General features: G+C 36.1%; 1 protein-coding gene across 1 annotated transcript in view; it reads right to left on the bottom strand.

Moving 5' to 3' along the window:
• The window catches only part of tnr (tenascin R (restrictin, janusin)), a gene marked incomplete at both ends in the record, with an annotated part of 73,499 nt that overhangs the window by 8,872 nt on the left and 43,085 nt on the right, over window positions 1-21,542 (bottom strand). Inside the window, 3 exons of the mRNA XM_079243802.1 lie at window positions 3,990-4,120; window positions 12,060-12,203; window positions 14,320-14,439. Of these exons, the coding sequence (XP_079099928.1) occupies window positions 3,990-4,120; window positions 12,060-12,203; window positions 14,320-14,439 (395 nt within the window). The remainder of the gene's footprint in view (window positions 1-3,989; window positions 4,121-12,059; window positions 12,204-14,319; window positions 14,440-21,542) is intronic.

Raw genomic sequence — 21,542 nt, 5'->3', positions numbered from 1 at the left:
GAAAAACTAAAGTTTGTGTGCAGAGTAAAACTAAAGCCGTGAGATGCTCAATAAACACTGGATTGAGTTGGCAAGCTTTAAAAGGAACTACGGGAATAGGAAAAAATAAAAAGACCTTCAAGCTATTGTTGTTCAGGAAACTTTATATTTGTTACAGTAGGACAATATTGCCATGGCAACACAAACAGGTGTTTTGGAGAGACAGAATATTAGGTCAATACAAATATTCTCTAATGAACATTTACATTTCCACTGGGCACAGAAATTGCTTGCTATGTCTTCAAATATAACAAATATGTGTGTGTAGAAGAAAATAAACTAATTGGGGAAGTTAGAAACAAGAGAAGATAAGGAAGGATGGTAAGGGCTGTAAAGCAGAAAAGAATGCCAGCTACAGTAGATGACATAATCGGGATAGAAATACTTAGACAGTCAAGCCGACAGCGAAGTTAAGAAGGTGCAAAAGCAATCAGGAAGCAAATATCTCCATTTTCTATTGAACTCATTGCATCACATTGTAGTTACATTTCTTGGAAAATAAAAATAGATTTTCAGAAATTGTTTGACTGAGCTCATCTAGAGGAACCACAACGTTTGACTGTGATTGTACCTAATATGACATCACTTCCTTAAATGTGAGTTGAATCGAGTCAAATGAGACAAGGCTCAGCTTCGCACTACAAAACATGTTTATGCATGTGCATGTATCGGAATTTGTGTTACAGTTTGGCCTGGATACGCATTAAATATGAAACAGAAAGAATGACATATTAAACAAGTTAAAAAGAAAAAAAAAGCACACATTTGCAGCCAATGTGTGTGTGTGAATAATACAAGGAAGCAGATGGTAAATGGTGTCTCTCTGTCTCAAAGGATTTGACATTCTCCACTGAGGTTTTTGGGGTCAAGAAAAGATTTTTATTGCAAAAACAGCGCTGTCTTATCAAGGCAACTGCATTCCTTTATACCCTTGCTATTGATTGTGTTTGTACGGTTGAGTGGTCAGATGTTTGCCAGATGTGTACTTCTCCTTGTGAGAGATTTTCATCATTCCATGCATGGCTTAACCAACACTGATACGTGTAATTCTTAAACTCTTCAATAAACGACAACCAGATAAGGAATTAATCACACAGCTACAGTATAAATTATGAAAGCCCATTATCTCAGCTATAGGAGAAGTCGACTGAACAGCTGTAGGCTCACCAGCAGTGTATGCGTGTCGATAACAAGTAAGGTATATTTTGTGCCAAATCAGACCTCAGATACAGACAGCCAGGTAAAGTCACAAGAGGAGCGTTTTAATCTTCGGCTGTGGCTATCAGTGCAGCTCTGTGCTTGAGTGGTGTGATCCGTGTGGTTGAACACTATGATTTCAGTATGTGGCGCTTGTTGTTGCAACAGCTCAGAGCGGTGAACAAACATCTGAATGACAATCAATTTAAACAGTTTGAAATCTGGGCAGTCGTCCAGATTATTTTCTTTCTTTCTAAATTTAAAAAATATAATGTTTTGTTCATGCTTATTACAAAGTGTAAGAATCGGACTTTACTGATTTTTGATACATTTGAACAGCTTGTTTGTAGCCTGCAAGGCGAAGCCAGCAGGAACCTTCTTCCACCCATCCTAAGCACTGTTATTTCAGCAGATTGGTAATGGCTAAAACAAAGCTGATGTGTAAGCTGCACAAATACATTGTTTACTCTGGCTGAATCCAATCTTGCTTCCATCTCTGCCATCTTATTTCCAAACAGCCGTGCCCTGAGTATTCAGGTAGCAGCTTCTCATTTCTAGTTGGCACTGACTGTGACTCGCTGGTTAAAACACCTAGCAGCAGCAGGCCTTTCCAGCTGTCACCAATTAACATCAAATATGTGAGAAACGTAATGGCATGCCATTATTTTATTGAGCTCTCTGTAGCTGATGTCTGTCTAATTTAAAAACTGTCTGAGGTGACTGCATCCCATCAGCTTCATTCAGCAGTGTGTCATGCATTTACACTAAATGCACATTTATGAAAATGAATAAACTCATGGTAAACTTTTTTATCAGCACGTCATATTAAAAGATATGAACTCAACTTCTCTGCTGTGGATGTGGAATCTTTGGTTTCAGATTCAAAAAGTGAGGGTAATGTGCAGTGAATAAGACAATGGTAGCAGAGATGCTGAAGCGGGTTGCTGTCTGTCAACAATTCTGCAATTACTATTACTATTAATAATGAACTAGTTTGGTTGCATTTGTGCATATGATCGCTTAAAGGAGACAAGTATTTTTTCACAAGTGGACACAGTCTGTTTAAGTTGAAATGAAATGTCTGCATAGCAGCTTGTGTTTTTGCTGGGAAATTCCACCTCACTTTGACCTGCTTTATGAGTGGGCTGACCCACACACTTCACTCCGCCCCTCTCCTCCACCGAGTTGCCCTTTTTGGAAATGAGGAGCACCCAATAGCTTTTCAAGCACATTATTGCCATTTGACAGAGCATTCAGTAAACAGCCTGAGAGCAATGCTAACACATAAAGCAAACCCAGTTATGATTAGCATTCATCAAGCTTATGCTAATGATACCTGAGTGGCAGTTTTACTATTAAAAACTTACATTTCACTCATCTGCAATGTTGTCACACAAAATGTATTCAACAGTGACTAAGCAGATTGGTACTCTTGTGAAAACTTAGTGGGTAAGGTTGAGAAATGTTGCTTATATGGAGCACTGGTTATGAAGTTTACAAGTTTATCGTAGTCATGGCAAAGCAGAATATTCATTCAGTGACAAGTGGGAAAGTGCAAGCAGGAAGTAAACTTTGCATGTCAAGTAAACAATAACAGTAAACATGATGATGTTACTGATGTTACATGATGATATATATATATATATATATATATATATATATATATATATATATATATATATATATATATATATATATATATGTATATATATATATATATATATATATATATATATAGATACAGATATATATATATATATATATATATAGATACAGATATATATATATATATATGTATATATATATATATATATATATATATATATATATGTATATATACATATATATATATATATATATATATATATATATATATATATATAAATACATCTTTACATATATCTATATATATATATCTATATATATATATATATATATATATATATCTATATCTATATATATATATATATATATATATATATATATATATATATATATAGATAGATAGATATATGTAAAGATGTATTTACATCTTATAAAAGAGTACATTTTCTGTACGTGAGTGACACCTGATGGTCACCCACACAGCAGTGCTGCCCTCACAAAGTTAGAGCATTAATGTGTGAGCATAATAAGAGAAAGACTTGTGCTTGATGATCACTTCATCTGTGCGAGTATTTTCACTGCACAGCTCTTACTAATGCACTTCATTACCATTACTCAGCCACATCAAAACACTTAATCAAAATAAACAATGTCTCTTCTGAGACACATTATAGTAATATCTCAGTTGGACAGGCACTATCATTGTGTGGCTCTGATGTATGTGTAACAATCTGCAAGTGTGTTCCCTGAACGTGAGCACGCTTCACATCAAGGGATTACATGACTAAAAGACAAAATTTGAATTCTCAAGTGCTAAAACACCAGAGCTGTGATTATGCATTAATGTTCTTCCTGAACAAGTTTAAATCTACTTGAACAATTTGATTAAAGTGCATTCCTAGAACAAATATGAAACAGTGTTTCAATATGTTCTATGATATCTGCAGAGCAAGGTTTCTGTTTGGAAAGACAGTGTTCATGTTTTTCGATATGATGGAAGTCATCGCAGCACAGCTTCACCAGATATAAAAACACACCTTAGCTCCTGAAGTTAACAGTCATGCATGTTATAACTGTGGAAATGTCTGTGGAAAACTGTATTTAGTGTGCAGAAGACAGAAAGAAATCAGAAAATGTACGTAACTTACTTTACGGCTGCCGTCAGATGACTTGTAGGTGAGCATGTAGTTGTCAATTTCTGCCAGTGGTGGCTGCCATGAAATAAGAGCGCTGCGATGGTTCACTTCACTGGCTGTCAAGTTCACTGGTGCATCCATGGCTGCCAAAAAGAGGTGCGAATAAAATACTTTTACAATCCTGGTGCTGCAAACAATATATGTGGACACTATAGGCAATATCATAGAAGACTTATGCTTTATAAATTATTCACTGTAAATGGCATTGATGGATCTTTGTGCATTTACACACTGCATTACAACGTAGGGATTTTTATTTTATTGTAATATGCTGATTCATCCAAGAGATGAGTGAGAACAAAAAGTTTCTTTAGGTTTCATTTTCATGTGTGGACTTTTGTTTGGGTGAGGTGTGACAAAGGTTTAGTGTGGAGACAGAGTAAAGAGCTGCAAACAACTGATATGTCAGGATTATAGTTTGTGATTAGATGATCAAGTGTGAACAATTCTGAACTCTATGCAGCATAAATATGAATATTTTTATAAAACATAGAAGCAGCACTAAGCATTTCCACTCCATAAAAAACTATTTCAAGGAGTGATAAAACTATTTTATCAAATGATAAATTATAACTGAAACACTTTGAAAACCAAATATTGACTTTATTCTGTCTTTCATGTAATTAAGTCGGTATAAACACAAGCCAAATTCATCCATGTGCAACATGATCAGAGCTGCTGCAGTTGTTTAAACTTGTTTTGAAGGCTTGGATACACAACAAGGAAATTAGACTGAATCTCAGATAATCTGCAGGGGAAGTAAAATTATTTTTTGGCAACTCACCATATAAAATTATCCATCAAACAAATGAAACAATAAATAACTTTTGACATCATTCTTAAAAAAAAAAGGTCTACAGTTTTCAGTGCCACCCAGTCTGTATTTTTTTCTCCGTAGAGTCCAAGCAGATGATACAACTTGTCAATCATCACTCCTTTCAAAACCTGTTAACAAATTAAAAGAGTTGTAAAGTTCTAATTAGTCTGAATGTCCAACCACTAAAAACCATCTAAAGAAGATTAAACTATTTCAATATTATTGTTAACTTCAAGAATAAAGGATTAAATAATGGGAATCACTGCCACCTTTTTCTTATTAAAACAAAAAACAAAAAAAAAAAAAAAAAAAAAAAAAAACACGTCACTGCAAGCGCATTAATTAAGTCAATGCTCACTGCTCCACCGTAAATCAAATGATACTCCTTTATCTCAGCATTTTCATTTTATTCTTAAAAAATGTACTTTTATAGTCTACCTGTGAAAGTATGGTTCTCTGAACCTGGATATTATGTAGGAGGCAGAATAGACCTGCAACTTTATGTGTTTGAAACATTTAAAATAATGTTTGTTACTGAACACAATGTTTCTGGAAGTTGATGTCACTTTTTTTTCCAGTGTAGTGATGTTGTATACGGAAGAAGCATGTGCAATGCAGTCACTCTTCCATACCGAAGGTTCTGTACAAACACATCTGAATAAGGATACATGTACTGTTACACCCCTAGTTGGAAGGGTATATGACCTCCTCATCAATAATCTGAAAACCCCACAGGACTTAGTAAAAAGAGCAGTGCAGCACTTTCCCATGTTTAGTAAGGGAAATATCAAAGTCTAAAAAGCAAGTGCTTGATCCAAAAGCCCACCGACGTTTGCTGCACATTACATCACCTCATCCATCTACATTCTTGATCCCTGCATGGCTTTGAACAAGTCTTGATTAGTACCTTTGTTAAAACTTAAACCACATTAAGAGGAGACTCACCTCCATTTCCTCACCTTACATCACCCTTTTTGAGTTGACATCACACCCAACGACATGGCAGCAGAAGTACTGACATGCTGTAACCTCATTTCAGTGCATGATAGAAAATAGATGACCCTGTATTTGGAAAATCTCTTTCCTGGAGTTACATCATGACTTTGGGGCAAATCATCAGCCAGTCGCCCAACAGCGCTCAGTGTGACGGAGGCGGAGGCAATGAAAAAAATGAAGCATTGCACTTTGTGCACTGTGCAGTTCGAACACACCCCTTTCATGAATACTGAATGAATATATCAGCTACATGATTGTCTGTAGCACTGATTCCCTGCCTGGTATGTAGATTTGAAGTAATGTTCTCCTCTTGTTATTTTTCTGTAGCACAACTAAAATGGACTTTTTTGGGGGGGAAACCTTGAATGTTTAACTATTCTAAATGGCGGGCTGAAATCCTACATCGAGCTCAACGTCTAAACTTTAGTTGAACCCAGGCCTTGTAAAGAAAATGAACAACACTGACTCCCCATACTCTGGTCAGCTAAATCCTCGGCTGTGTACACATGAAATGATCAATGACAGCCTTGTAATTAGCTGCATGACTCTGCATTGATAACCTTCTGAAAGATGCAGGGTGCCTAATTTCACCATTGAAGACAGATCCTCGCTGTGTAATGGGGGAATTGTGAAAGAGAAAACAAAGAGTGTCTCAGAGTGAGACGCTAAAATGTGCGCTCTCAGATAACTCTCCAGATTGGGGTTAAGTCTTTAGTTTTCATCTTCTGTGATAATTCCCTTTTATTGCCACCCTCTGCATCTTGTATTTGCATTCCCTCCTCATTTAGAATGATTGTGTCCCACGCCAACCTGTGGTCTTCCTCACCTCCACTCTCTTCTTTATTGTTACCTTACCATCTTGTGCCCAATTCCTCTTCCTCCTTATCTCACAGGCTGCCAATCTAACCAGATGTGCCAGAGAGCAAGCAGAGATTATCTTTTGTTCTTGTTTACCCTTTGTCTTGATGGACAATACTGGGGGATTATTTCTGCATAAGGACAGCACTGTTCATCCTTCCTGTCTCTTCATTCACCGATTATGTCTGTCACCTTGTCGTTGTCCTTTCCATGCTCTCCTCCAATTAAACCTTTCCACGGAGAGCAGGTGAGCAGGTGTTGACACTGTTTCTGGCAGCTCTGACACTCGTCAGATGAGTAGGTCTGAACAATGGGATGGGGATGAATAAATCTGGCAACATCACACCAATTCTTTAAAACAAACTATTTTAGAGGAGAAATAAACATTCACAAAGCATCAAACTGGATGGCTGAATCATGTATCAAGACAAGATGGAGGAAATGAGTCTTTTTGAAGAGATGCATCTTGTTTGCAAGCAAGTAGTTATGTCTAGATGATGGATGAGATTTACTTTAGGACAGGAAAACAAGTAAATCTAAATGCTACTTGGTTGAATCTCACTGATGGATTAAAGATGGTCAGGTAAACCTTGTTATTGCCTCAGTCTGACTATCTCTCAGAGCAGATATACAACATACTTTCACAACTACATTCACTGTGATTTAAAAATAAATATATACCTTTATATATCCAAACAATTCATGCATAAAAGTAAAGACGACAGAGCTACTGACCCACAACATGGAAGCCAAACACTTTGAACAACACACGGCTATTTCGGCCTCTTGGCAAACTTATGTGTGTATGTTGATGAAATGTAACTTATTTACAAAGCAAACTAAAAGAAAATACTGTGATAATAATTATGGTCTGTTAACAAATGTTTGAAACTAAATGAAAAGAAAACAAGGAAAATGAAAAACAATGTACTGTTTACAGGCTATATCACAAATAAGCTGGTAGTTTATCGTGTTTGCTTTGGTAGTCATTCAAACAATTATTTTATGGTTAACATCAGTGCATACAAAGGATGTAACAGTACATGCACATATATTTATCTGTATGAATAGGAATACGTGTAACAGTACACGTATTTATATTTTTTGGTACAGCTCAGAACAGAAAGATACCAAGTTCCCCCCCGAAAGGTAACTGCCTTGTAGAATATCTACAGCTTCTGGTTAGTAATGTTATGGTGAGCGACAGACTTAAGGAGAAACTAGAGCTTGAAAACCCTCTTCTGTCATAAAAATCTCCTTTTTTGGGCAGTGAAGAATGCAGATGAACAGAGACAAGTTGCTAAGCGGAAAACGATCTGCAGGTTTTGTGCCGAGGTGTGTTGGAGATCCTTTCCTCTTGCCGCCCCACCACCTTCTGAAAACTTGTTCTGGATGAACTGTGCTCGAACCACAACATCACTACGGAAAGCATCAAGGCCTTTCTTGCACTATTTTAAAGAATAGTATGAAAAGGACTTTCTTATATTTACATTTTCTGACAACTTTTGCTCTTTACCGTAAAGTAAATAAAACATATAAGATGGATGAAAGGATTTCACTTTGAATACAGACTTTATCTGAAAACATTTGCTCATTCAAACTATTGTTTTAGTAACTAAACATGTCAGAGCCTTGCATCAAACCATGTGTTGCTGTATTGTTTGCAGTGCATATGGGGTGAACGTTTGACTTTAAAGGTGGAGTATGTAAGATTTTCAATATTTTCAAAATAAATCAACTAAAAAAATAACTACAATCATAATTAGATAGTTTTTCTTAAACATGTAGGTTCCAGTCTGTCCATATTTGATGTGTTATTAAATTACAAGTTTAATTAATGACAGAGACCCTTCTTAAATGTTTGCCTACCAGTAAAAAAAAAAAGTGCTTTTTGTCATTTGTCATTAATTAAACTTGTAATTTAATAACGCATCAAATATGGACCGACTACATGTTAAAAAAACTATCTAATTATGATTGTAGTTATTTCATTAGTTAATTCATTTTGAAAATATTGAAAATCTTACATACTCTACCTTTAAATTCAATAAAATTATTTTTGTACAAGTTTGAGATACTAATCTTTTTATGTCTCTTGAAACACCTTCCCTCTTTCATATGTATGTGCAGATACTGACCATTAAAATAGATGCAAAGATTTTATTTAGGTCCATCTTTCGCTGTGTTCTCACTAGTTACCCTGCTCCTCTTGCAAAGAAATGATCATTTATATATGATGGTGGCATCACCATGTTTGACTGTAAATGTTTAATTACCTAGTTTGTTGAATATAGTCTTTCTTGAATAGCAGAAAATAGGTAAATATTTACCAAACTGAATCTAAAGAATTTGCTTTAATTAGTTTTGAAACGCGTTACAATTTGGTCCCTACAGCAGAAGCCTGATCTATGCACTGATGGTTCATGTCTATATAAAAGAAGAGAGGATCTAGTTTTCATACAGCCAGAATTATGGTGACAGTTTTATCGATATCTCCCTTTAACCCTTTGATGATTCGTGTTCACCACAGTGGACACCTATTTAAAAGCTGTTTTCTAGTATATTCATAGGTGAAGATGGTTTATAATTTTGCTGACACATTGCCTATTACTGAAGAATAAACCAATATTGTATAAAATGTCATATATACAAATTCACGTATTGACCAAATTCACCTGAGTGATAAACAAGACAAGAAAATAACACTATTCATTCATTAATTGTCGTAACCACTTACTCCAACTAAGGGTCGCATGGAAGCTGGAGCCTATCCCAGCAGTCTTGGGGCGAAAGGCAGGGTACACCCTGGACAGGTCACCAGTCCGTCGCAGGGCGAAAATGACACTAGTCCATTTCTATAGAATATTTCTATCATATACATATGATAATAGTTTACTTTATAAATATTTCTGTTCAATAGATAAAATAAATAAACTAAATCAAAAGTCAAATAATCTTATAGACAAAGAAAAGTGTCTCAGTACATGTCTGAGGAGCTAAATGTCATATGTGAAAAAAATGTGGCATTGTTTTTTAATAAGTCATGCATCAGAGGGTTAGTAATATTGAAAGCTGAAGTCTCTGTGTGTGAGAACACACAACAAACCTCTGAATTTTCCACCTATTGTGTTTAGACAGTTGTGTGTCTGTCATTTAATCCAACACAGGTGAGATCTAGTCAAGTTAATGACGGACTGCAAAGGACCATAAATGATGAAATTATGCCCACACGAGAGCTCTCAGCTAAAAGTATTTTTTGGATAACTGTAAAGGATTTATAGATTCATAGACACTGCATAAAGTATTACTGGCACAGAGTTACAACCTGCAAAGTCCTAATATTAAATTGCTATAAGTTCCTCAGTACCCTGTAGAACAAAGATTATGGCTCTGTAACAGTGACATTTAACACTTGATGAACAACCATATGTGAGGACTGTGTGGAACTGCCTGAAGCAAAGATCTCTGCTGCTCCAAAAACTCACTACTGAACAAGCAGGTTCAGACACATCTGAAGAAAACAATCCTGGTACTGCAGCCTACAGGCTTATGAAGACACCGGCAACAAAATAACTTATTTTCCATCCTTAGAGCTTAAATATTAGCTCCCTTTGGGGGAGCCAAGTTCTGTGCTGAACTTGTCAGGCATGGAGGCCAGACAACAAAACCACTCTTAGCTGTGGCTAAGGGGCTTGCAGTCTACAAAGAGCCCTACGATACCAAAGTATATAACTGAAAGTATGAAGCTGATCCTTTTTTCTGCCCCTAGTCTCTGGGCTGTTTCTAGTCCTCAGAAGAAAGTTTAAACTTTTCTTAAATTTCTTCTTGGTATTGGCAAATATGTTACTTTATACATCACTCTCAGCAGAAAAAATATAACTTGTCTATAGATGTTTCTATTTGATGTCTTAAGAACAAATATTTGGTAAATACTATGTTATGGTATGATATTAGAATGGCAATACTTGATTATCAAGCTGAAGTATGACAGATTTAGAGCTCAAGCAGTGACCCTGCTTACACTACAAAGGGAATGGCAGCCATCACAGAAGAGGCAGAATATATTCCAAAGAAAGTGCATTACAAGGCCAACATGAAGATAAAAGAGACAAAAGAAAAGAAAAGATAGAAATATAAACACTCATTTCAGGGGTAAATGTAGTACAATCAGTGACCCTACCATTTTGGTGTGTGTGAGGAACCCAGGCGTATACAAAAATCACTAGACATCTCAGACTAGGATTTTCATGCTGTGAGGCAGCAGTACTACCACAACCAACATCTCTGCAGTCATGCTTCCATACCTTGTTAGAGATTTTTTTCATGAGGAATGCAACTCTGCCACAATGCAGGACAGGTAGCTCTGCTGTGTCTTTGAGGACAGAACTACTGTGCTGAGTATTTTTTATTTTTTCTGCAGGTACTTGTAAAAAGCAAAGTTTCCAGACTTGCAAGTCAGCTAAACTGGAACAATTGCCCACCTGTCCTGTCAATAAAGCAGCAGATTTAGGTGAGGTCAGCTGGAGGTGGAGCAAGCTAGATTTTCATTCCTGGCCATCACAATGAATTTTCATCATATAAAAACCTTTGCATTCACAATTCCTTCGGAATGAGTGAAGTAAAGTAAAGGCTATTCACTGGTAGGTATAAAGAATGGAATCGTAAATCAGGTAAGCTACGTGAAAAATGAAAGAAATTGTAAGTTTTACAGCATATTTATAGTAGAACAAGTTATAATATCGGGGTCTGTGGGCCTGCCAGACCCTTGGATCTCAGGCTCCTACCTGTCTTCCTTTGATGTTTTGGGGTGTGCATCAAAGGGTGTGTGAAATTCTGAGCTGATACTGGTATGACTTACTAGTGTTGCAGTCAATAAACTGCGAATCAGATTATTTTGAGTCAGTCTATTTGTTCATCCCTATATGACATGCCATTCTTTGCTCATTTGTCCACGCATATCTGCATTTATAAGTTCTCCCTTTATCTTTTAGTTTAATGGCTGGTTTTAGAGGTTACTCAAAGCAGTGCTGATTCACACACCGGTTGCATGTTATCTTTTGTAAAGTGAACTATGTTGCCCGCATTAAACTATATTAATGCCTCGGGACAGGTGCATGTCTTTCAATGCTAACCTCTTCAGAAGCATGCCATGAAAATTCCTCATTAACATATAGTTTTTGTGGTAAATGAAACCGTGCACCCACGGCAACGTGCTGCAAACACAGCGTGAACATTTGAATTCCAAACAGAAAGGCTTAAGTCAGACCTGGGAGAGCATCGTGCTGTGAGGAGAGAGCGCTAACCACCCAGTCACTGTGCCACCAACTGTGCTGAAAAAAATGTATACATACGTGTTTGGAGGTTGGTGATGACTGTGCCACTTGTGAGGGGGCCTTTGGTAGCGTAGAGGGCTACAGAGTAGGTGGTGCTTGGCTTCAGGTTGGAGAGCTGGTGCTCCTGCTTGTTGCCTTCCACCAGGAAGGTATCAGCTGTCACTGGGAAGCAGAAATAAAACATAGACCAGATTCAAGTATTTACCACATTTACATCATCCCACTCATCTTTTAGCTTTGTCTAAGTCGATTATTTTGCATCTCTTTGGAAATGCAGCACAGCATAGGAAATTGCATATTTAAATCTGAAAGACTGCACAGCTGGACAACCTGTGGGGGTACTCTTTCAAGTCAGAGGATTTCTACACCAATCATGCCTCTGGGCAAAAAATGCTTTGTGTGCAGCTCTGCAAAAATGAGTTACATTATGAACATGTTTTTAACTGAAATATAACTAAGTGCTCAATAATTACCTTAAATAAAAGAGAAAGAAATCACCTTTCTTTAGTGGTCTTATCTAACTTCTTATTCATAGAATCACAATTACTCCCATGACAATTACGTCTTTTGAGAACATTTAGAGAACAGACAATTTTGATCACCAATCTTGAAGTCTGAGTCAGTCTCTGCACTGAAACGGACATTTTAAAGAAAATCATGATAAAGTCCCAAAATGAGGTAAATGATCACATGAACGAAAACACATCTCATATTACAGACAGAAGAAAAACTAAGTGCCCCCCATGATTCAGCAGCTTGAAGCACCTTCAGTAGTTGTCTGTCGTCTAACTCACATCCTTGTGTTCAACGTTTTGCCCACCCTTCTTTACAACGCTGCTTCAGTTTATTTAGGCCTGCTGGTACTTATTCATGAAGAAAAGAGCTGGTAATGACCAAATGGTTTTTATAATGAGCTGACATGTACAGCCTTAAAATGAAAAGATGGTTCACTTTGTTTTATATGAACTTCATGTTGATTCTTGTCATCATCTATCATCCATCATTCAGCATAAAATTGCCTTCCTCAAGAAGACGGATAAAGAATCACTACCAGTAAAAATCTACTTTGTATTGTAGTACAGTACTCAGTGGAGTATTTATGACTTGACATGGGTTGAATACTTTAACATTTAAGTGAATTTTTCCAGAACTTATGTTGCAATTTTTCAAACTGGTTAGGGCTGGTTTCCAAATATGTGTCCAGAATTCGTATTCTATGTATCTGAGAGAATCTGGATGCAGTCCAGCTGGTCAGGAAGTAATTTATACACTGAGTCCTACAGCTGAGTAATGCAGATTTTTCCACATTACTTCAGGCATTGTGCTGCACGTAATAAATAATGTATGTGAGTCAATAATGTGTACAATGATGAAGCAAGTTTGTAAATGACAGATCTCAAAAAGGCTGAGAGTAACTTCTGCTTAAAGCAACTAGTTTAATGTATGTTTTGGGTAAAGTTAATGACTTCCAGTGCAAGGTGATGTTAAATGTGTTTCTGGTTAAATAGTTCAGCCTCCAAGTTGCTTTACTATGTGCCTGCAGCCAGTTTACCTGCATTCCCCGACTTATAGTTGTTCCTTGCTCGGAGGACAAATTGTCGCACCTGAACTGGATGTGGCTGTCAGACACTGAAGGCCATTTAAAAAGCACTTGGTGTCCCATAACTGCATTGTTTGTGCCAAGGCTACGTAGTTGAACCAAGCATAATGAACTGTTCTGAAAGCAGAACAAATGGATCCATATCTCCTTGAAGGACACATCTCTCTGAACTCAGCTCACAGTGGGAAAACTATGATGGTACCTGTCACATAAAACATCTACAGCTGCTTTTTATTCAACAGGATATGCTACCATTCCTACAAGGCTTTTATTAGAAAAGAGTGAATGTAGAGCATTCATGCTGCTCATCTATCATTTTTTCAGATATTACCTCAGATATGGAAAAATAGGGTAGACATAAATAAATACAGGAGCTTTTTTGCATGTAAAGGTTAACAAAAATGAATAACAAGAAGCAGAAAAACTAAACAATTTAAAAATGAAGTGCAGAATTATAATTTATTACTCAATTTACTGATAGACAATTTAAGGCAAACACATAACAGGTTAGATAGAACATATGAGATAGAAAGATGATAAGATAAATATTTTATTCCATCTCCAAACTAAACCATCAAATAAAATTTTTTTTTTTTAAACTACTTTATTTTTGTCCTTGTAACACTATTGAATAAATAGATTTGTTGTCTAACAAACCTCAAAAGAGTGACAACTCACCTTGGTTGTGTGTGACGGTCAGCACATAATTGTCGACATTGGACAGGGGAGGATTCCACCTCAGTAAGGCTCCTTGTGGAGTGATGTTGAGGGCTGTCAGCTCAGCTGGCATGTCCATCGCTATAATTTCAATACAGCACACATACAGCCAGTGTATTGAGAGAAACAATTACTGATATTACTGATATAAAAATATATCATGAAGAATATATATATATATATATATATATATATATATATATATATATATATATATATATATATATATATATATATATATATATATATATATATATATATATATATATATATATATGGACACGCTTTCCCATTAAATCCATTGGGAACGTGTGATTATATATGCTAGCCCCTTTAAATTACCAGAGAAAGTGAGCACAAAACCGTGAGTCTGTGGAGCCTTAAGGCATTGTGTGTGGCAGTTTGCACATGTTAATGCACAGCAGCTAAGCGCTTGCAGCAGTCCAGTTCATCAGCACATGATGTACTGTGCAATGTCAAACACACACTAGGAGTGTTTAACAGTGTAAAATAGAGCTTCATACTGCAACGTAGCTGTTGTAGTGTATGGAGCACATCATGTGCATGAGTTTATATGTCTGCACATGTGACTTTTGTGGAGCTTTAAATTTACAACAGGCAGAGACAGGCAGTTCAGATGTAGTTTGGAATAGCAATCTTTGCTGCATGATGATAAGGCCGAGCAACAAAAGAACCTTCTAAAGTATTACATAAACTCAGAGATGATGGCCTTACTTGCTATAGTTAGCAAGATAACTGATACATATTATTACAGTAAAAGTTGTCACGATGTATAAAAAGGCTAGGTTTTACTCTACTGTCTCTAGCATTTATTGCACAAAACAGACAAGGAGTTAAAGTATTGGTTTAAACCATCACTATGGCAGATTGTTGAAGTTCAAGTGAGAGAATAAGGTCAAAGTGATTACCTGACTGCATTTTCTACAACAAGCCGATTAGAAAAAAGACTACTGATGATACGGATCCATTTATATTTTGGATTAGATTTTTTTTTCTATTTACTTGCACTGTTTACTTTTTGGATGACAGCATAGGGCAGAGAGGAGGACAAAGGGAGATGAGTCAGGAGAGAATATGGCAGTCTGCAGAAAAAGAAAGCAAGGTAGATCAAGTATGAACCACCTACGCAACATGATAGTGTTATGTTTTACTCATGCAGATAATTACTTTTCAGCGTCAATATTTGAGTTATTTATATAGATTATTATTCCCAGTGTAGCTTTTTCGCATTACCAGTGGTGGTTCAGTTTAAGCAGCAGCCGTGCGACAACAGCAGGAATAAAAGTTGCGCTGTGTTGTGTGTTTGTTTATGTATGTCACATCATTTTGCTCAGGAATAAGTGTCTGTAACATATATAGAATATTTTATTAAGGTTCAGGGGTTAATGTGAGGAAAATTTAAGTTAATATAGAATTTAAGAAAATGAAAACTAAAAGACTTCAAATATCTGTGAAAATAGAGTTACAACATTGACCATTGCAAAGAAAGCATGACAAAATATTAAAGAAATTAATAAGGACCTGTTGCAATGCAAAATTTTCTTTAAGATCTGTTAGAAATTGCATAATAAAGCTCATAATATTCTTAAAACCTGCAAGATATGTCTTATTTAGTAAGCACACAACACATGACAGTCTTTTTCCGTTTTAAAAACAATTATGTCACTTATGACATTTTTGTAAGCTCAAGAGCAAAGAGATTGTCATATATTTCCGATTATATTGCAATATCAACTGTGATCAATTCTAATATATATTTAGAAATATTATTTATGCAAACTATAATCATATAAAGAAAGATCACATAAACAGCTTTGAATACATCATGATAAAACTGTGTCATTTTGATCGCTGTCTGGAGAATTCTGCCTCGCATCAAAGACAGATTATTCTGTCAAATATGCAACAGAAAGTCCCAGATATTCTCCTGAGCCAACACTTTCTGCACCCTCTTAATAATTTCCCTCTCAGACTGGCGGACATGCCAAAATTGAGTTTGAATATAATTATACCTTTAACCTCAGTGTTTCAACCCCAATTTCTCCTCAGGCTGGTTAGTTTGGTATGGAAGCCAGCATAGCAGGACAACACAAATGAGGCATGGGATCCAAAGTTCTGTCTAAATCAGGTAATTAATATTGCCCAGCACTCGTTAGAGTGAAAAAGAAATGAGCTCATTAAGTCACTGAAGTGACTCAGTGTCTTTCTTATTGTGGCAAAAGGTGAACAAACCTGATTGAAATAATTGCCATAATTGCAAAAAGGTGTAAGTAAATTTAATGAGGGCTTGCCAAGTTATTTAAGATGCAGTAGAGATGCCAAAATAGAACTAAAAAACAGGCTTTCCCCCATCATGGGGGTCTGTGATAATCCACTTATCAATGTCCATCTCCTGACTGCGCCGCTGAAACTAAGCCAACTACTCTGTATGCACACAGAGGAAGGAATTATTTAGATTTCCTCATTTCAGTTTTGAAAGGTTATTGGCTATCAAAAATATTTTTATCACACACAACACAACAGATAATGATAAGAGTGGACACAAAGATAATTACTGACTTTTTCAATTGTTGATTTCTCCATCAAATGTTACCAATACAGTACTACAAACCCACAGGGGAAAATAACTGGTTTTTGAAGAATAGTTGTATAGTTTTTGTTTTTACTTAGAAACAAATGTATTCATTTTAAGAGCTATTTACGTTATGCAGATTAACACTTATCAGCTACAGTTTTTGCTTTTCTACTGGTAAACATGCAAATGTCCACATGAATGAAGGCAATATTACCATTTATATCTAGAAAACAAGACCAGTTTCTATAATGACTGTGATTAACGCATTACTTTGCATGATTATTATAACATTCTGAAAAGAAACATTAATAATAAATGCTATTAGGGCATTCTCATAATAATCACAAACACTGGGGCTGACAGTTGCAGCCATGGATATTAATTTTATCTAACTGCTTACGTTCACATTATTGTGGAAATGTCGCTTTGCTGTGAAATTCTTCATTATGTGTGCTGTGTGTTATAATGACTCTGCAGTTCGGTGAGTAAGTGAACTTTCACCTAAGCTGTGCTGACATTTGCGAATCCAGCCAATAACCTTTGCCTGGGATGAAAGGTGGGAAAAGGAAGATGCAGCTACCAGGTGCATGCAGTTGTGCAGGAGTCAATTAAAATACTAATTCACCACTAAAAATGTCAGAACAAACTTTAATGTTCTACAGGAAGACAACAGGCTGCTGCTCAGCGGTCCAAAATATATTTCAGATACATGAGGCCACTTGTGTTTGCAACTAGAATTAACATCTTCCTGCTTTAGCTGCTGGTCAGTGCTTTTACTTCTAGGGGTTGAAAACGCCTTGGAAAGTAATCACTTTTATCTTCAGGTTTTGATTTGCTTTAAATGTCTGACCCATCTGCCAGAAAGACAAGGAAAAAGTTCTTAAACTGTGTGCTGCTGAAAAAAGCCTTTCAGGAACATTCCAGCTATGTTTGTTGCCCATGAGGTTATTTTGCTTTATGCTCTGACTTTGGCATGATGTTAGCCGACGGTTCAGTGACTCAAACACACCAGGTGTTTTTACTCTCAGTCCGCCACTGTATCATCTCTTACTAAAGTGGCAAAATACAGAAAAGTCCCTTATCTGCTTGTGAATATGTCTACACATTAATCCCAGAGATGCACTGTGGGCATTAGTGGTGTTGAACCAGTACAAATTCTCGTGTGGCAAATATTTACCTGCAGCAGCAGCTGTGTTTATGTTGCATGTGAGCTGTGCAGTCTTGAGCGGCAGGAAAACATGCTGATTTATGATTTTGCATAGTGAATATACTGCATGCACAAGTAAAATGCTTAGTTCTTCAAAATATAAGACATGAGCAATAATTACAGTCAGCCAGTTTCTGAGATAACTTTTTGATTTGATGCCATTTGGCAGCTGAGCCTGAATGGTTTCTCGAAGTGCGTAATCATTATGTGGCTCAACAGGAGAATATTATTACTCTAACAGTAATATATCATTTATTTTTATGAGAGCTTCTAATGTTAACAGGTTGCATGGACACTATAACACATGCATGACACCAATTACAAGCGCAGTCACACGAGTCTCACAGTTTACAGACAAAAAGAAAAGAGATTCAGAGAAAAAAAATGTTATTATTTTACACATTGATATTTTCATCTGTCTTTTTCATATTATATTTTTTTTCTCTGTTATTATATCTTTTGGTCAATCGATTTATTTAATGTTTGTACCATATTTATTTATTTTTTGTAATCATATATTAATTGCATTTCCGCAAAGCAACAAAGACTGTTTCGTGACAGCTGTTATAAAAAGGACTTGTTTTGTCAGAAAGAGTGACGGGTCCTGACACCTTGCTAATGAGCTCAGTCATTAGCCCTTTAACAGAGCTTCACACAGTCCATTTAGCGCCAACCCCGCCAGATTCATCTTACATTAACAGTACCTGCTGTGCTGGCAAAATGAAGTATGGAGTGCTACTTTCTCAGCCCCTCTTGCAGTAATTGATTATGGAAGTGAAGTATGTTGCAACGATAGTGTTGCTTGAGTCATTACAGACTTGGCCAGCCAATGTTGGATTACTCTTCCAATCCCATGTTTATGCCTTGTGTTTGAAAGCTGTATGAAAGGGTCCCTGTTTGGGCATTGTGCTGTGTGAGGAAAATGTTATTTACCATTTCTAACAAGCTTGACTTTGGAGTTATGTTCTTTTCAGGCTATTACAGCCCCAATGGCTCTGCTCATTGTAAGTATGCTGGGATTGTTGGAAAAACTAGCTGATAATGGAGGATGGGAAAATAGAAGGGGGAGCCCGGCAGAAATAAGAAAGAGGGTGAGGTAACTGGAAAGAGACTCCTTTAGCGTCTCTTTTCCACACTGGATTCTTGAACCTGATGGCTCTGGGTGAATCAGGTCTCATTGGCATGCAAACACATCTTCTGCTGTCCTCCTCTTTTGCTCGCTTAAACACACAGCAGATTATGCATACTGCACTGGGAGAGTGTGTTAATCTTACGTTACTGGATTTTTTTTTTCAAAGAGAGACATACTGTCTCCCCTCTCCTCTTTGTGTGATTGAGAGAGAGTGTGAAAGATAAACAGCAAATGTTTCCTAATTTTCACTTAATGACTTTGAAAGACTCAAATCACTGAGTTAAAAACAAATGAGAAAAAGAAAATAGAGACTAAATTTAAGGATGATGTAAGAAAGAATGAGGGATGTAGGGAGGAATGACAAGAAAGAAATATGGAGGAGTAACACAAAGACAAAGGGAAAGAGAGAGGGAGACTGAACGATCGAAGTGAATCAAATGGATAAAGAGATAAGTGAGGGAGGAGAGCAGCAAGAGTGATGGCGCAGAGTGAGATGAAGCTGGGAGGAAGTTCTCAATTACAGAGTCATCGTGTAGACAGTTTCATCTGTTGCAGCAGGAAAAACTGAAGCTCTTGCAGTGTCAGCTGTACCTCAAATTTCATGAACTGTAAGTGTGTATGATAGCATGTGGTTCTGTTGTAGCGGTTGAAAATGAGCACATACGTCGCTAATGACTCTCTGACACTTCTTTTATCAGCAAGTCAAATGTCAGAAAATAATGCAGTAACTTATTTTTGTTGTGTTTATTTCAGTTATTCTTTGAGCTAAACTGCATTCAGTCGAGCAAATAAGTTTTTACAAAGCGGCTTTTATGAATAAAGTTCGATCAAAATTTCTGTAAATTAAGACAAGCATCGTAACCAGTTAAATGTTTTATAATTTCACATAGAAGTAAAGACAAGTAGGACAATTTTTTCAGGAACACAAACTGAAATACTGGGGAAAAAAACACAAATAAAAGGTTAAAGGCCTTATTTAGAGTCTGGGCTCGTCACAAAATCTGCTGATGCTTAGATGACTACTTTGGAAGATTAAACGGATGCAGGAGCAATGGACAAAATGCTTCTGCATCTTTAAAGTTCTTCTTTTCCTCCGTTAAGTTGCCTGAACCTCATTGTAAACTTGTTATATAAAATTATGAACCAGTAAATTAATAGTAAATTAGCTTTCAAAGATTCTTGTCAGTTAAACAAAACAAACAGAAGAGATTGTGTGTGGAAATAAAATGTGCATTTTTTTTTACTATTTTATAAATGTTAGCAACTAAGAACAGAGCTAATTAACATACACAGAAATATTAATTAATAAGAACAATAATAAAAACAATTATTGTGTCTTAAATATAAACATTCCCTGAACTGAGAAGCATTTTTAATGCATGTTAATGTTTTGAGTTTTTGTTTTTTGGACCAGGGAATATTTATACTTTATAAGCTATAAATGCTATATTATAGAAGTGAGCTACATAATTTTCCTTTAGAGTTACCTTTATGAAACTGGTCAGAAGAAAAAAGCTTAAAGGTCAGATTAATCTCTGACTTTTGAGTGATTAGTAAAAAGAACTGAACATTAGACTGAATGTATGCAGTGAAGAAAATTTAATTATCATGTTCTCATGTATTTTTTCCATATATGTTTATCCATTGAGTTCTATACAGTAATGTTCTTTTTTTTTTTTTTTAAACTTTATTTTTAAAAGTGACATTTTTAAATTTTAAACAGATCAAAACAAAAATGCAGACCACTACATAATAAATGAACACAAAAACACAGAGCATACAGGGTACATCTACACATTCAGGCAAGGCATGAACATTGTAATTGGTTTTATACATATACCTTTCTCTTTCTTTCCTTTCCCTTCCTTCCCCCTTTCTTTTTTTTCCCCTTTTCTCTTTCTTCTTTCCCTCTTCCTCTTTTTCCCTCTCTTCTTTTTTCTTTCTTCCCTTCTTCCAAAGAAGTCCATCACAAAGTCCTTTTTTTCGTGTAACTGTCCCATTTTTCCCAATATTTTTTACATTTTTCCGTGGCCAACCTTAAAGAGAATGTCAGTCTTTCCATGTCATAAATTTCAGAAACAATTTGTATCCAGTCTAGTGTAGAGGGGACATCTTCTTGTTACCATTTGCGTGTTATGGCTTTCTTTGCCCCTGCCAACAGTATTGATAACAAGTACTTGTCCGACTTCTTTAGTTTTTGAGGTACATTGCCTAAATATATGATTATAAAGTCGTATGGCAAGTCCAGC

Source organism: Telmatherina bonti (genome assembly GCF_933228915.1).
Source record: "Telmatherina bonti genome assembly, chromosome: 7".
Taxonomy (NCBI): Eukaryota; Metazoa; Chordata; class Actinopteri; order Atheriniformes; family Telmatherinidae; genus Telmatherina; species Telmatherina bonti.
This window is presented reverse-complemented; position numbering and strand designations above follow the sequence as displayed.